At 44.8% G+C, this 16,163-nt stretch overlaps 1 protein-coding gene across 1 annotated transcript; it reads right to left on the bottom strand.

The window, feature by feature from the left end:
• Positions 1-8,380: 8,380 nt before the first annotated feature.
• LOC125537502 lies at positions 8,381-9,332 on the bottom strand. Its single transcript, XM_048700825.1, has 2 exons — positions 9,042-9,332; positions 8,381-8,948 (listed from the first exon to the last, which is right to left on the bottom strand). Exons 1-2 carry the CDS (start codon positions 9,130-9,132, stop codon positions 8,710-8,712), a joined length of 330 nt encoding a protein of 109 aa, XP_048556782.1. The 5' UTR covers positions 9,133-9,332; the 3' UTR covers positions 8,381-8,709.
• Between the last annotated feature and the right edge of the window lie 6,831 nt (positions 9,333-16,163).

Here is a 16,163-nt window from a genome sequence, read left to right as displayed (position 1 = left end):
TTATTTATTACAGAGGCTCATCAAATTCTGTTTTCAATTGTTTCATCTTCTCTTTTTCCCGGAGTTCTAACCTTTTTCAATTACATCTCCACGGAGATTCATTTAAATCATTGCAAGGCTTCAACCTTATTCTTTTCATCCTCCATTTCGTTTGATCATTCTTTTTACGGGAGTTTTCACGAAGGCTCAACATGGTGGTTCATCAAGGATTTAATTCCTTCTTGAAGTGTTCATCAACATTCTTTTCTAAGGAGCTCAAGTTTTTATTCATCTTCCAATCCGGAGTGCAATTCTTTCTACCGTACCATTGGAGGTGGTATTATGTCATTCTTGATGATTTCCCTTCGTGCTTCGTGAGTCACAAGTTATCAAGAATGAGATATTTTAAATCCATCAATCTCTTCTTTGGATTTACCTTGGGTTATATTTCACCTAAAGCCTTCCCTAAGGTTTGTTGCTATTTATGGTGTTTATAAAGGACCCAAGTTCTTCTTTTATCCTTCCGGCGAAATAAGTTTCTCGCCTCCTCGCTCATATCAATCCAATTCTTTTTCCCGTAAGTGGCTGGTTATCACCTCATAATTTGAGATGTATTCCATAAGACCATATCAAGTTTATTCTTTTCGTTGTTGGTGTTCCAACAACTACGTTCGACCCTTCTCCTAAGGATACCTTTTCAAGCTCTTTTGTAGCAGAAGTTGGCATTTTCTTCTACATTCTTTTATCTCAATGATCTATCTTCTATTTCTCTCTTCGGGAGGCATTGCGATGTTGCTCTTTTCAACCCATCATTTTGTTTTGTCAAGATCTTGCTTCTTTCTCTTGCTTATCCATTTAACCGGAGTGTTTTGTCCTTTTGCTCAAGTTCCTTTCGCCTTATCAAGCCTTGCATCCCTTCTCAAGCGGAGTGCTGCCCAAAGTTGTTTTTCCTTGTTCCTCTTTGCTAACGGAGTGCTTTCAACTTCATTTATCTCCGTTGTATTTTTTTCTCTCGAAATGGCTTAACCTTTATAAGGTTCTTTGGTTTCACTCGTTTGTCAAAGGAGCAACTTAGTTTTACCTTTGCTCTTCCTCTTCCGTTTCCCTACGGTGCCATCCTGGATCTCGGGTCGAGATCCTCTCGTAGTGGTGGAGTGTTCTAACGCCCCAAGACCGGAGCTTCAGATGCCTTCCAGGGTTTTCGGGTTTCGTTGTGTGTTTTGTTTTGTCTGTTGCATTCATCTTTGCATCGCGTGCATTACATCATGTCATCATGCCATCATGTCATTTCTTTTTTCTTAACTCAACTAAATAAATGGCATGGATCTTTGATCCATTTAAACCGAGGGAACTCACATGGTGGTTTCTCTTTATAACCTATCCTCCCGATAGTAGGGAGCTATATTCAATATTTATTTAATTTGATATTCACCATAACACACGTGCAAAAATAATCCTCATGCCTATTTCCACTTCGAGTTTGACCTTCAAATCTTGTCCACAATTCTGTATCTCTTTTATCGAGGTTCCTCTAAAACCGAACATTTTGGACCTTCCAAACCTCCACTTTCTATTCACCCATTTGAATTTAATTCATATGTGTTTGAATCTAAGCCTTGCATCCATGCCCACTCCTATTTTCTTGGATTAGACTCATTTTTTATGAGTTTGAGAGTATATTCTTTCTCCTACCATCTTCTTTTCTCTCTTTTCTTTCTTTCTTTCTTGTTTTTCTTCTCTGTTTTTTTCCTGTTCTTTAGAGTGAGAGAGAGAGAGAGAGCCCAGCCCAGCTACAACCTATGCTAGGCCGGCCCTTTAGGCCCACCTAACCCTTGCATGCAGCCCACTAGTGCCGCAACCCTAGACCCAGGGAGCCCGACTCCCTTCTCCCTCGATACCTTCCCCTCGCGCCGCCATCTCCCTCTCGTTCCCTGGCCCGATCCTCCTCTTCCCTCATGCCCATCGTTCCCTCGCGCCGTCAAGGAACCGCATCCCGATCCCCATCTCCTTCGATCCCATCTCTCCCTCGCAGCCACTCACTTCCCTCATTCATCTCCTCCCTCGCCCTCTCTCTCATTCCATGCTCGCGCCGCCAGAGACGAACGCAGCTGCCGCCTCCCGATCCGGCGTCCCACGTCCTCCTCCGCCTTCGATCCGGTGCCACCGGAGGCCACCAGGGTCGCCCAGGCGCCGCGGCTCCTCCCCAACGCGCCTCCTTCCTCCCGCGTCGGCCTCTTCCCTCCTTGCTCCAATGCCATGGAACCAGGCCGCCGCTCCGGTCAAGCCTCGTCGCCGGCCGACCTGAACCGTGGAGCCGTGGCCGGATCCGGCTCTCCCAGACGCCCGCAGGACCTCTGCCTCACCCTGCTCGTCGCCGGAGTCCCAGCTCCACCGCCTCGTTTTTTCAGCGCTGCTACCTCCCTCTGCCTCATCCAGGAGACAAGCACAATGCCATGGAACCCTCATCGCTGGCCAAGACCCTCCTCGCTGCTGGCCTCGTGCAGAGCCCCTCCTCCTCACGGCCTTAGGGTCCGTCGCTGCCCCCATGTTGCTGCTGCTTCGTTGCCCGCCTCCCATCGATGACCGGGGCTGCATGTTTCGGTTCGCCAAGTACCACCACACCCGAGTCTTTGCCTTGCTTCGTTTTGGGATTGAAGACCGAGACGAGACCGCCAAGATGTATCCTGGTGTCGCCGAAGACACGTGAACGTCTACACGACGACCGCCGAGTACCTCTTCACAAGTACCCCTACGCGCGAAGATGCCAAGACCGTTTCGGGATTCACCAAGTACCACTACGGCCGGAGACCTCAACGTCCGACGCCTAAAACGATCACCGAACCGGAGATTACGCCAAGTACTAGGTCAACAAGAACCGCCAAGTTCATCTTCCGCCGTCTCCGAAATCGCCAAGTACCACAACGATACGAGAACCACTACCGTCGACCAGCAAAGAACCCATGGACGTCAAGTCCCTTGTCGTGATTCCGAACATCTACGGAAAATTGTGCAACTATGAACGTGAACGACTACCGTCGCCACGAGAACGTCTACTTCCCACAACGAACCGTGAACATCTACTTCCTCTACCATCGCCGAGTACCACTACTTCCCACGACGACCGTGAACGACTACACCGCTTGACCCGAACCGCTCCGATAACGCACGCTTCGAAGGTACAACCCCGAGACGACCGCCGTGAACGAATGCATGTGTGATGTATGAGATGCTCGTGCTTGCACCGTGCTTGATTTGTTGATGCACGTTGCCCTCTTTTACCTTGTCACCATCATGTGGAAACCCGGTTACCGGGAGCACCCCACCGTTCATCGCATGACACGCTCCCGTCACTTTCTTTTGCACCAACGTCTCAATGAGTTAACGGAACCGGAACGTTGCCGTGGCACCGTTTCGTTATCGTCACCGTGGCACCCCTTTCTTTTCCGCCACGATGAAAAATGTTTCATAATGCTCTTGTCAACTTTTAATAAAAATTGCATAAACTTGCTCATGTCATCCGCATCATGATAACAACAATTAAAATGTTTAGATTGTTGTTGCACCAAATTACTAATGCATATGGGGATTTACCGGATTTGTTGTTTGTTATATTCGGCCCCATTTAAATGGTTTAAATGGTATAGTTTTGTTATGCTTCACCTCTTGCCATGTTAAACAACATTTAAATTTGTTGAGTACCTAACCGGGAGAGAACTAAATAATTAATGTGGTGTTCCGTCAATATGCAACAGAGTTGCATATTGAGCTCCACTTAATTTATAGTATTATTTGTGCATTTTGCCATGCCATGCTTCATTTAACCGGACATGCATCATACTTGATTGTGCATCATGCCATGATTATGTGGTGGTTGTTTACTATGTTGTTTGCTTCTTTCCGGTGTTGCTTCTTCGGGTTAGTTCTGATAACGTTGCGTTTGTGAGGATCCGTTTGACTTTGTCCGTTTGTCTTCTTCATGGACTCGTTCTTCTTTCTTGAGGGATTTCAGGCAAGATGACCATACCCTCGAAATCACTTCTATCTTTGCTTGCTTAGTTGCTCGCTCTTTTGCTATGCCTATGCTGCGATACCTACCACTCGCTTATCATGCCTCCCATATTGTTAAGCCAAGCCTCTAACCCACCTTGTCCTAGCAAACCGTTGTTTGGCTATGTTATGCTCAGCCCCTCTTATAGCGTTGTTAGTTGCAGGTGAAGATTGAAGTTTGTTACTTGTTGGAACATGGAGATCGTTCCTTGTTGAAACATTGTTTACTTGTTGGGATATCACAATATCTCTTATTTAATTAATGCATCTATATACTTGGTAAAGGGTGGAAGGCTCGGCCTTATGCCTGGTGTTTTGTTCCACTCTTGCCGCCCTAGTTTCCGTCATATCGGTGTTATGTTCTTGGATTTTGCGTTCCTTACGCGGTTCGGTTGTAATGGGAACCCCTTGACAGTTCGCCTTGAATAAAACTCCTCCAGCAAGGCCCAACATTGGTTTTACCTTTTGCCACCTAGCCTTTTCTTTTCCTTGAGTCGGCCGGCTCAAGGGTCATCTTTATTAAACCCCCGGGCCAGTGCTCCTCTGAGTGTTGGTCCAACCCAGAGCGCCATGCGGGGCCGTCCCTTGGTAACTTGGGTTACGTTGGCTCCCGTACGCTTAGCTTATCCGGTGTGCCCTGAGAACGAGATATGTGCAGCTCCTATCGGGATTTGTCGGCACAGCGGGTGGTCTTGCTGGACTTGTTTTACCATTGTCGAGGATGTCTTGTAACCGGAATTCCGAGTCTGATCGGGTCTTCCCGCTAGAAGGAATATCCTTCGTTGACCGTGAGAGCTTGTGATGGGCTAAGTTGGGACACCCCTGCAGGGATTTGAACTTTCGAAAGCCGTGCCCGCGGTTATGGGCAGATGAGAATTTGTTAATGTCCGATTGTAGAAAACCTGAGCTTGACCTTAATTAAAATACATCAACCGCGTGTGTAACCGTGATGGTCTCTTTCCGGCGGAGTCCGGGAAGTGAACACGGTGTTGGAGTTATGTTTGACGTAGGTTGTTCTAGGATCACTTCTTGATCATAGTTTTATCGACCGTGTCTTGCCTTCTCTTCTCGCTCTCATTTGCGTATGTTAGCCACCATATATGCTAGTCGCTTGCTGCAGCTCCACCTCATACCTTTACCTTACCCGTAAGCTTAAATAGTCTTGATCACGAGGGTGTGAGATTGCTGAGTCCATGTGGCTCACAGATACTTTCAAAACCAGTTTGCAGGTGCCGATGTTACCGAGCAGATGACGCAACCAAGCTCAAGGAGGAGCTCGATGAAGATCTTGTCCTTTGTGTTGTTTCGTTCCAGTTGATCAGTAGTGGAGCCCAGTCGGGACGATCGGGGATCTGTGTAGCATTTGGGGTAGTCTTCTTTTATTTTGGTTACGTAGTCGGACCTTGTCTGTATCTGGATGATGTAATGCTTTATTCATGTATTGTGTGAAGTGGCCATTGTAAGCCAACTATGTATCTCTTTCCCTTATGTATTACATGAGTTGTGTGAAGATTACCTCACTTGCGACATTGCTTACAATGCGGTTATGCCTCTAAGTCGTGCTTCGACACGTGGGAGATATAGCCGCATCGTGGGCGTTACAAGCTACTTCCTCCGTTTCGAATTACTTGTCGCAAGTATGGATGTATCTAGATATATTTTAGTTTTAGATACATCCATTTCTGCGACGAGTAATTTGGAACGAAGGAAGTACAATTTTGAACAGGTTGGAAATACAGGAAGCTACTATTTTAATAGATAATCTCACATTGGCCAAGACCGCAGCAGCAAGGGAGCCGAACTTGCAGCCCGTACATTAGATTATGAGAGGTCTTCTAACAGATTTTTATGCTCTCAAAACCTCGAGGTGTGTTCATGTATTTCATGTCAATAGAAATCACAACACTAAGGCTCATGAAGCAGCAAAGCTAAGCCTATTTGCAGGAATTTCATCTAAACCAAAAGCATGTAATAGTGTTAAACACCAGCAATGACATTGTTACCTGGAACAGATTATTCCAGATGTAATACAACATGATATGCCATTAATCATGTAAGCTGCAGTTATTTTGAATGAATGGCGCATCTTGAGCTCCCTTGTGTTGTAAAGAAAAAAACGATTTTGACAGCAGTTTTCTTTTTGAATCGGTTAGATGTTTCAGTCACGCGCCGGTTTGAAATATACTAGTATGTCTTTGGCGCGCAGGTATTGTCGCACGCCTGGTCGACGTCTCACGTCGCATTATCACGCGTGTGAGGCAACAGATCACCAGCATAACCAACCAGCGATGCAGGGTAGCATTCCCGTACCACACCACACGTCACGCTACCACCCAATCCAATTCATGAGGATATCGATGGGTCACACACACGCGCAGAGGTCAATAATTTTCAGAGACAGCTCCACGTGCAGATATATATTATTACCCATGGACCATCTCCCATTTACCTTTCATGTAAGTGTGCGAGACCTACCGTAGCCGTACCGTGCTAAAATCAAATCCACATGTAGTATTATTGACCTCTCACCTCTGCCATGTATGCATGCATGCATGCACCTCAGTGTGAAACGGGAGACACAGGAGACGGGGTATTGCCCATCACATCGCCGCCGTCCTCCGTCTCCCTGCTGTGGCTTCCGCGTACGTCTTGTCGGACCAAGATGTGTTGTCACGTAGCAAGCGTGTATTATACATATACTAGTACATGATTAAATAAATATCTAAAAATATCATCCAGCTAGAGATGCAGGGTAGCACGTAACACACGTCGCCTACTCGCCTAGGCCATTTCCAATTCACAAATTCAATCATTTCAAGCGTGCAAAGATGTCGAATTCAGCTGTATCCGCATCCACTTCCCGATTGTGCATGGTCGGCAGCCACTCCATCCATCCCGTCCGCATACATAATATCCTCTCTCTCTCTCTCTCTCTCTCTCTCTCTCTTGTGCTCCCTCCCCTTCCTTTTTGTCTTGTCTCTCTCTCTCTTGCTCCCTCCCCTTCCTTTTTGTCTTGTCTTGATTAGGATACCTACTAAACTTTAGAGCACTCCACCATGAAAACCAAAGTATAGCACCAGCCTTTAGCAGATTGTCTTATATTTGATCAGTTATTTTCGGAGCTTCTTAAGTGAAAATAAGCATAAGCTAAAAATAACTAGTATAACTTTTGCCTAGCTTATTTTCTAAGCCCACATCTTTCCTCCTTCATAGCAAAAAAAAAACAAGGTGAAAAGGTGCTTCCCGATCTTCTGGTTAGGTCATATACCCCTGTACCTAGAAAATGTCCATAATTTTCCTCATTTTTCATCCAAATTGCAATTACACCTCTGTGTCGCTTGACCCGTTTTCGACCTCTTTGCCTTAGCCTCCGACTGGTGTTACGATCCACATCCGCTTTCGACCGGTTTTGTGCTCTTCCCAACCTCTTTGCCTCGGCCTCCCGTCGGGCCCCACCTTCCTCGCCTTTGACTCTGCTATGTTCAATTCTGACACAGGTCCTGTGTGTTGTTGTGTTTTTTCTTCAAAAACACGCATGAGCTTTGCGTTCTATTCGTTAAGAGAGAAGATATGGTCAAATACAGATTATGCTAGGAACGTCATATGTGGCTTTCAAGCGAATCTCCGCCAAAAGGTTCATACAATTACTCGTCACACTCTTTGCTTGAATGCTCGTGTCTTGAGAGGGGAGTTTAATGTTGCCCGCCTAGCCATCTTTGTGGTGTTGAGAATTATTGATAAAAAAAACTCCTATTGCGTTGCAGCCACATGTGCCGAGCTATCCGCACACCACTCCGGTTGACATTGGCTCTACGCCACATCCTAGCTAGTTGCATCCCGGATGCCTATCCAAAAACCCAGACAATTTCAGTTCATGTATGGTTTATTTCAGTTCGGTAATATTATAGTTTTTTCACCAAACAACTCGTAGAATAAGATGAGGCAACAAAAGCTACAAAGAGTTGAACTACAATTTGAACCGTTTATGTAGTAACTAGAGAAAAAGAACTAACCCATTTTATCGTACTAACATGTGGTTAAAAAAATCTTGAGGACCAGTGAACCAAAAACACTATATGGAGATTATATTTTCTGCAGACATACCCAGCCCGGACGTCATGCGAAAAAGGATCAGTTTGTGAAATATTTTCAGATCCGGATCATTTTGTGTTGAAGTGTTAGAAAAGGGTCCGTTTCATCGATTTTCACACCTGGCTAAATATCCAAAATACATTATCGGATGGTATTTGTCAACGAGGCGTTTGTTTCTTACGATGGCACCCGCAACTAAGCGACGCAGAATACGAAATAAGCAGATTTGTTTTTGTTTTTTTGCTTTTTAACAATACCAATCGAACTTTCAAATGGACAAGCAAATTACTAGCATGTACTTATTGTGCTAGCAGACGAACAAAACTGTCCCTGGGTGGTGATGATGGTAAACTCTTTTACATGGATCGGTTTACTACATCAAAATGGAAGCAGAGCCGCCTGTATTTACAGCTCGCAATACGTACATACTCCGTACTACGTAGACGCGAATCGACACTGGGTCATCACTTCTCCCTCCTTCTCCGCACACGTTTGCTGCTTCATATCATAGCTGCACGCGGTCAAGAGCGAAGAGAGAGGATTCATCGATCTCGAAAACATCCTTTCCAAACCCGGCCGTCAGGCGAGAGATCAGAAGGCGCAGCAGGAGGAGAAGAGGCGGCTCCACGCGGCGGATTCGGCATCGGCCCTCCTCGCCCGCCTCCTCCCCCTCAGCTTCTTCCGGGCGGCGGCGTCAACCATGGCGGCGGTGGCGGCTACGTGCACGTACTTGCGCGGCGCGCTGCCGTCCATGCCGCTGAGCAGCTCCCACATGACGTGCACATCATCGTACTCGCACGTTCGGACCTCCCTGCGAAGCTCGCCAAGACCTGCAACTCATGGATGAAGCACCACTCGTCAGCTCCATCGTCCACGATGATAAGAGACAGGAGAGGTAGGAGGAGGATGAGGATGAGACTCACCGGTGGATCGACGGAGGCCGAGGCGCCCGCGGAGGCCGAGCCAGACCCGCTTTACCGGCACGGCGGCGCGGCGAAGGCAGGGGTACGACATGCTGCTAGCTTAATTAGCGCGCGAGCTCTCTAGCTTGGAGTGTAAAGATTGTAGTGCTGGCCGAGAGAAATCTCTGCCTCTGCCGATCAGCTGGTCTGCTCTTGGAGGGACGGCCGAAGAATTAATCAAGCAAGCTCCAGCACACACACCCCCTCTCTCTCTGTCTCTGATTCTGTTTGTGGCGCCCGGGTCTGCTTTATAGGCGAGCTGGGTGAGAGAGAGGAAGAGCAAAGGGCCGACCGATTTCTTTCTTTGCTGTTGCGCTGTAGTAGTTACTGTCTTACCGGACGTACGGCGTCGATTGCCACTGACCTGACCGTCTGACGTGGACGCGCCGGAGTCCGGCGATTGACCACGTGGATGGAGCACGAATGGCAGTCGGCGACGCTGGGTACGTCTCCCTGGCCGCGCACTGCGCACCAGCGCGTCTGAACAAGCGGCTTAGGATTAGCTGAACATCACTGTACGTACTCTACTACTCTTCCAGTAATTTCTACTCTCTTCGATGCCCATTTTGTTTTTTCTCCCTACGTGTTCCGCTTTCAGTTGCAGGAAAACGCGCACGGGCCGACGCGTATCCCGGTAAAAATCTGCCAAGGCCAGCAAGCTAGCGCTCCCGCTAGGATTGGCCAGCCACCGTACGACTCTTCATAAGTACATATGATCATTCGATTTCCGAAACAAATTGTTGGTCTTCCCGCTTTGATAATTTGGCCCCCTTGATAATATTACGATTATGTAGTACTCCCACGGTAAAGAAATATAAAAGCGTTTAGATCTTTACCGAGTACATGCATGCACGCCACCCTGAAGATGGACAAAGAAACAAATATTTTCCGGAGTGTTGCCAGCCGTGATATGGACAGTGGCGACGGGTGCATGATCGATTCCATACATGCATGGAGCCGTGTTAGTGTGGAGGAGAGTTTTTCAACGGTGCGCGGAAACAAATTCGGAATAAACTAGATCTTGTGCACGACTAGTAGCTATCTGAAGCAACGGCAGAGCGTCCGCCTCCAGTTTCACAAACTTAAAACGTACCTGTCGTCCCCAACTAAAAATAACCGTTACGTGGACCTTCGTGCTGCACATGAAAAAATGTACACAGCAGACAAAAAGAGCCGGATTTGTTATTCTTCTACGAATCGACTGATGTATACTAGTTCTTAACTCCACCTGCACCAGGAGTGATTAGTGCTCAATCAGTTATGTATTCCTCATGACCTATCTCCTCTCCTTAATTTCCTTTCTTCTACAGTACTCCCTCCAATCTAAGGGCCTGTTTGGTTCCAAATAAGTCACCAACTTATAAGTCGAAAAGTGAAAAAAAATGACTTATTTTGCCAAACAGACCCGACTTATAAGTCACCCCAACTTATAAGTCATAAGTTGCTCCACCCCAACTTAAAACTTATAAGTCACCCCTTTTACGTGGGTCCCATCACCTGCATGATGTTGATTGGTGTGGAAAGGTGTGTCAGGTAACTTATAAGTCAGGTGACAACCAAACAGACGTGACTTATAAGTCACTAGTTTTAAGTCACCTGACTTATAAGTCGGGTGACTTATTGAAACCAAACAGGCCTTAAAATAACTGTGGTAGTTTTAGTTCAAGATCACATGCATGCATGCTATGATTGGTGTTACTTGTCCTGTTGCGACTTGCGATGACCAGAGTTGCAGATAAATCAGGTGCCTGATTATGGCAGTCTGCATGATCCAACTAGTAGCAGTACTGTTCCCTTCCTTGATCCAATCATGCAATCGTGTCGTGTCACACATGGCCTCTATTTCCAAAGTTACAGGATGGCGTGGCCCATATCATAAAGCACGACCTGATTGCTGGTTTGGCTGCACACGTGACTCATAATGGTGAGGTTTTTTTTTTTTTGCATTGCCTCATAATGGTGAGGTTGCCTTACAATATTTGTGAACAGAGGGAATAGTATACATCATACGTGTGTATTTTTTCAGAATTTTATAAAACTAAAATTTTATTTTTTGAAAATTACAAATTATGGGCTGCATGCCTGCATGAAGCTCTCGAGCACCATTAGCAATTTCTGAAACGTACCATTATTTTACATCTATGAGACGGTGCGTGTGAGCTTTGGATAAATTTTATGAGTTGTTGGCACACTGGCTTTATAACTTTTTATATCGATAAAGAGTGGATTTTATTGGCTTGAAATGAAACATTAGAGGGATACAAACTCAATGCGCACATTCCTGGTTTCTGCACAATCAGGATGCACACAACCAGTTGTCAGAAAAAGATACACACAGCCAACATGAACATGCATACAAAAAGAAACACGCGAGCAAAGAGCAAAGTCATACAAAACCAATAGTATGCCTAATGAAAAAAAAGGAGAAGAGAATAACCCAAATCAATCAAAACAACGATTGAGAAACTACAACAACGATCATATGTGCACCAACCATCTTTTGACATAAGAAAGAGAAGGGGAAAAGTTCTCCACAATCAACGCTTTCAGGAAGGGGATGACGCTCAAGCGTCACCATTGGCGGATTCAATCAACGAAGGCCAGATTCTAGGTTTTCACCCTGAAGAGCAAGTTCGAGCATATCCGAGCAATGCCTTCAAAAAGGCAATAACGCAAAAAAAAACATTATTGTCAGATATAACCAACTAGGGTTAGACCTAGGGTTTTCACCATGAAGTTCGAGATCGGGTACTCGAGAAGCACCACAAATCAAAGCCAATCACGTGTTGCCGCCACCACTTTCCATGATCCCATTAGCTATATGCGTAGTATGGTTGTGATGTGAGATGCAGTCAAGTAAATACCATGCACACACAAGCAAGCAGTCGAGCCACGATAAAAGTCATTCGTGATCAAAGGCTTCGATAAAGAAGATCATCGTCGCACATGCGACGGGGATCAACAAGGGAAGAAGGTCACCAGTACTATAGAAATGCCAATTCGAGATGCTCCGGCAAACCCTCACTGTACTTGCAATTGGTCGACAAAACATACTTGTCATTGCCGCCGAATTTGAAGATCCAGGCCCCTTTGATTCTTCGCGACAATCTCCTAGTAGTGCAGGACCATTGCGCCACCACTGCCACATGCGTGCCTGCAGATGGGTTCACGGCCACTAGTGTCTCGCCACCACAAAGCGCTAGCTAGGCTTGAAATCCCACCGCCATCGCCCCAGAACCATACCCTCTACCTCAGTTGATGTCCATACATTGCATCTCACTACAGAAGGCTACCGGAGAGGAGACCTTCCTGCGGCCACCTTCATCGACTATTGTCAGGGCTTAGCTCAACCACTAGTCCCTACAAGTAGCGAGGGAAAGAAAGGATGGGGAGGTAGGAGGTGGCGGCAGCTGGGACACGAGATCAGAGGTGGAGGTGGAGGTGGCAGTTGTTAGATTAGTCTCTAGTAGTAGCTTTATAGGTTCTTGGCAAAATGATGGAACTCTTTATGTGAAAAGGTATATAATAGGCTAGAGGCTTTGAGAGTGAATTCCTTGTATTAATGGTGGTAAGATGGTGCTTATTAAGTCATGTTTGTATAGAATTCCCATGTGCTTTATGTCTAGGTATCTTCTGCATGCCTAACAATATTAGAGACCCTCGAAAATTCTAGGAGAAAATTCTTGTCACAAGTGGGTGGGGCTAAGAAGAGACATCATTTGATGAGATTACAAAGGATCGCAAACCTAAGTATAAAGGTGTCTTGTACTTAGGTCTATTCATCAATTTAATGTGAGTTTCCTATGCGTGGACGCTTGACCATGTGGTGGCAAATAGTTAGAGCTAAATATTTTCCACTTTACAAATTCTTTGGTGCAAAACCTATCAACCTTGTTGATAGACCATTTTGAAGATTATTGAGGCTGATTTAGTCCGGAGGAAATAACAATGGGATCTTGTGATACTGCTCTTTATTCGGGAAGACTATTGGATGGGAGGCAACTTTTTTGATCTTCAGTGGGTCTAAAAAGTTCAATGGGACAACATTGTGTCTTTAGTAGTTAGGGTATCTTTACCTGAGGTTCCCATCGGAATTAGCTTGTCCCTAGACTGTAACATGTATTTGGTCACTAGTCCAGCAAGCTATGCTTGCTACAGTATATGGTGAAGAGATATTAGCAAGTCTGCAAAACATGTGTTGTTGCCAAGGTTGTTTTGGTACTTGTAGGAGCATGTGTTCGATACCCGAGTGATCCATGTCTCCTTATAGCAACATTATGTGTATATTTGTTCCTTTCTATGAGATGACAAAACCTTTTTACCTTTGGTGTTTATGTGTTGTGTTAGACCATTTGTAAATGCAATGATTATGCTTTATTTGATCACAAGGTCATCAAGTCGCCTTTTGTGATTATTTTTTCATGCTTGTTCCTTCTTGAATTATAGGTAAGGTCTTCACCATGAGTGTATGCTATAAGCCATCCATGGTGGTACCAATATAGCTATGCCCCCCCCCCCCCTAATGCAACAATAACTTCATGTCTGTAGATAGTAGATTCCAACAGTCGTCATCCTTGTTCACACTTCTGTAGCTACATGGCTGGAGGGTAAATGCATGTGCCTTGATTTTTTTTATGTGGTGGAGTGGTGCTTGTGTACTCTATGTTCTTCTTTTTTCTTGGATGCTTTCGCATGTGCTCATGTAACATGTTAAGTCTGATTGTAAAATATTGGAGGTGCCATTGGGTTTTCATCCCATAAAGGTAACTGAATCTGCCTTTTATCGTGTTCTTTCAAATAGTGTATTGAATGTGATTTTCTCTCTTATTTTTTGATTGAGTGTGGTACTGGGGTCCGTTGACCAATGCTTTCAACACACATATGCCATAGTTTCACTACACGAGCATCTCGATCCACCAACTAGGCCTACCCGGAGAGCAATACAAGCTCCCCACACACATTGATCGCATGGGCCTGATAACACTGGCATTCCTAGCCCAGCAACCATAACCGACCACCAACGGGTTAAACATGATTTGTTGCAAGGGGACTGGCTCTGGTGCAACTTTCTACACAATCTCATAACTGCCAACGAGCATTTTTAGCCCAAATGCATCGTGTGGCAACTACACAGGAGTCTCGGCCCACCAACTAGGCTCAATGGATGCTAGACAAGCTTATAAGAGGCTCCTTACACACACCCTCTCCCAAGAAAAATCTAGCCTAGTAGGTACCCTCATACATATTTATGCCCTACTTACTCCAAGCAATCGATGTGGGCCTAAACCCAACAAATTGCTTGTTCCATGGTGTCACTAACGTGAAATAGGGGAAGCCATATTTGAAAAACAAAATCATGCCATTTGTTCTGCCATGAAATTTCACATGTCTTGGACCTCTCGGGGTAACTCGGGTAAAAAATTGGTGAGTATATTGTAGCTAGTTATAGTGTTGGTTTCAGAGAGAGGCGCGATCATGGCACCGATGTGAAACAGGCAAGCAAGATTCTACTTGGCAACCGTATAATAGATGATTTTTGTATCACTGTGTTGTATCTCGTAGGTAGCTGTATCAGATACAATATGGCAAGTCCTTTGTCATATTCATGTCCATTTAAAAAAATCTTCAAGTAAACTCCACTTTGTTACCCTCTAAGTGTCCAAAGATGACAAGAGGTAACCACATTTCAAAACCTTGACCACTTTATAACCCATTTAGCATTATTTTTCTCCACTTTGTACCCCATTACAATGGGCATTTTCATGTTGTGGGCGCCTCTCAACATGTTTTCTCCCAAGGCAGCCTTGTTTACCTCAAACTAACTGGCTAGTGATCAATTCGATTGTTAGCAACTAGCTCAAAGCGTCACTAGTGACCCGAAGCTTTCAATGTACTCAAGAGTCTCGGGTCCCAAAAGTGCATGGTAAATGCCACTGAAGCCTAAGACTGTGGAGGAAATTAGGTTACACACGCCGGCTTGAAGATCGCAATTTCTCAGATGAGGGTGGTGGTGGAGGCGCTCTAGAGGAGGTGCGGTAGCGGCAATCGCCGGAGACATCACATCCAAATCAACACGAGGAGCGGGCCACGCCAGTCACATTCAACTCAATACTCAAATTAGGGTACAAAATGGAAAACATACTGATCAATAGGGCAAGTTTTTTTTAAAAAAATCTGCAATCTGCCACCTTCTATCTTCGTGCACACTTGGGGCTCCTTTGATTCAAGGAAAAAGTCGAGAAAAATAGTAGGAATATGAATTTTTCATATGATGATACTATTCATGTTTTGGTTAAAGGAATGTGTAAAAGGAAAATCCGGAGGCAATTTTTCCTTTTAGCTCAGTTTTGAGGAAAAACACATAAATTCTAACATCCACCAGGACCTCTTTTTCAAATTTCTATGCGCAAAAAACGAGAATAAGATCCTTTGTGGCATAATGTCAATCTAACTAAATATTTTCATGTGGTTTAACTTTGACTTGACCATATTTATTACTCCCTTCGATCCAATATTAATTGTCACAACTTTAGTACAAAATACAAAGTTGTACCAAAGTTGTGCTAGTTAGTTTGTGTAAAGAAGAAAAAGAGAGAGGAATGAATGGATTGAGCAGTAACTGCATTGACTGAAGAATAGGGTATTTATACCCATGTACAGAGGCGGTAATTACATAGTCGCGGTTGCTAAACTAAACAACCGACCTAAGCATTGATTATTAGGATTTAATTAATCCTTAACACTCCCCCTAATCTATGCTTCACTAGATGAATCTACATCATCTTGATAGACTCCTTCCTAATATATGGCCGCCCTTGAGAATGCTCATCATCTTCATCTTCAGAAATGCTTGTATAATCTTTAAAGTCTCCTCCAAAAACCATGTGGGAAAAATATGAGGAGAATAGTGTAGATATGTTGCTAAAACTCCTTTAAACCCAGTGAAAAAAAATAATAAGGAGAAAATGATGCAACATATAATGATTATTGTCTCTTGATAACTCATATGAGAAAAACCTTTGAAGAAGGAGAAAAATCATTGGTGAGTTTAGAGAACAATGAATATGCTTTGTATACTTTCCT

Source organism: Triticum urartu, chromosome 2, assembly GCF_003073215.2.
Source record: "Triticum urartu cultivar G1812 chromosome 2, Tu2.1, whole genome shotgun sequence".
Classification (NCBI taxonomy): Eukaryota; Viridiplantae; Streptophyta; class Magnoliopsida; order Poales; family Poaceae; genus Triticum; species Triticum urartu.
Note: the sequence above shows the minus strand (reverse complement) of the source record. Positions and strands in the feature narration are given on the sequence as shown.

Bases quoted from the DNA above. Each gene is read 5' to 3' on its own strand.
- LOC125537502 (XM_048700825.1), bottom strand. From the start codon at position 9,132: ATGTCGTACCCCTGCCTTCGCCGCGCCGCCGTGCCGGTAAAGCGGGTC. The intron at 8,949-9,041 runs GTGAGTCTCATC...CATGAGTTGCAG, and splicing joins CGGCCTCCGTCGATCCACCG to GTCTTGGCGAGCTTCGCAGG.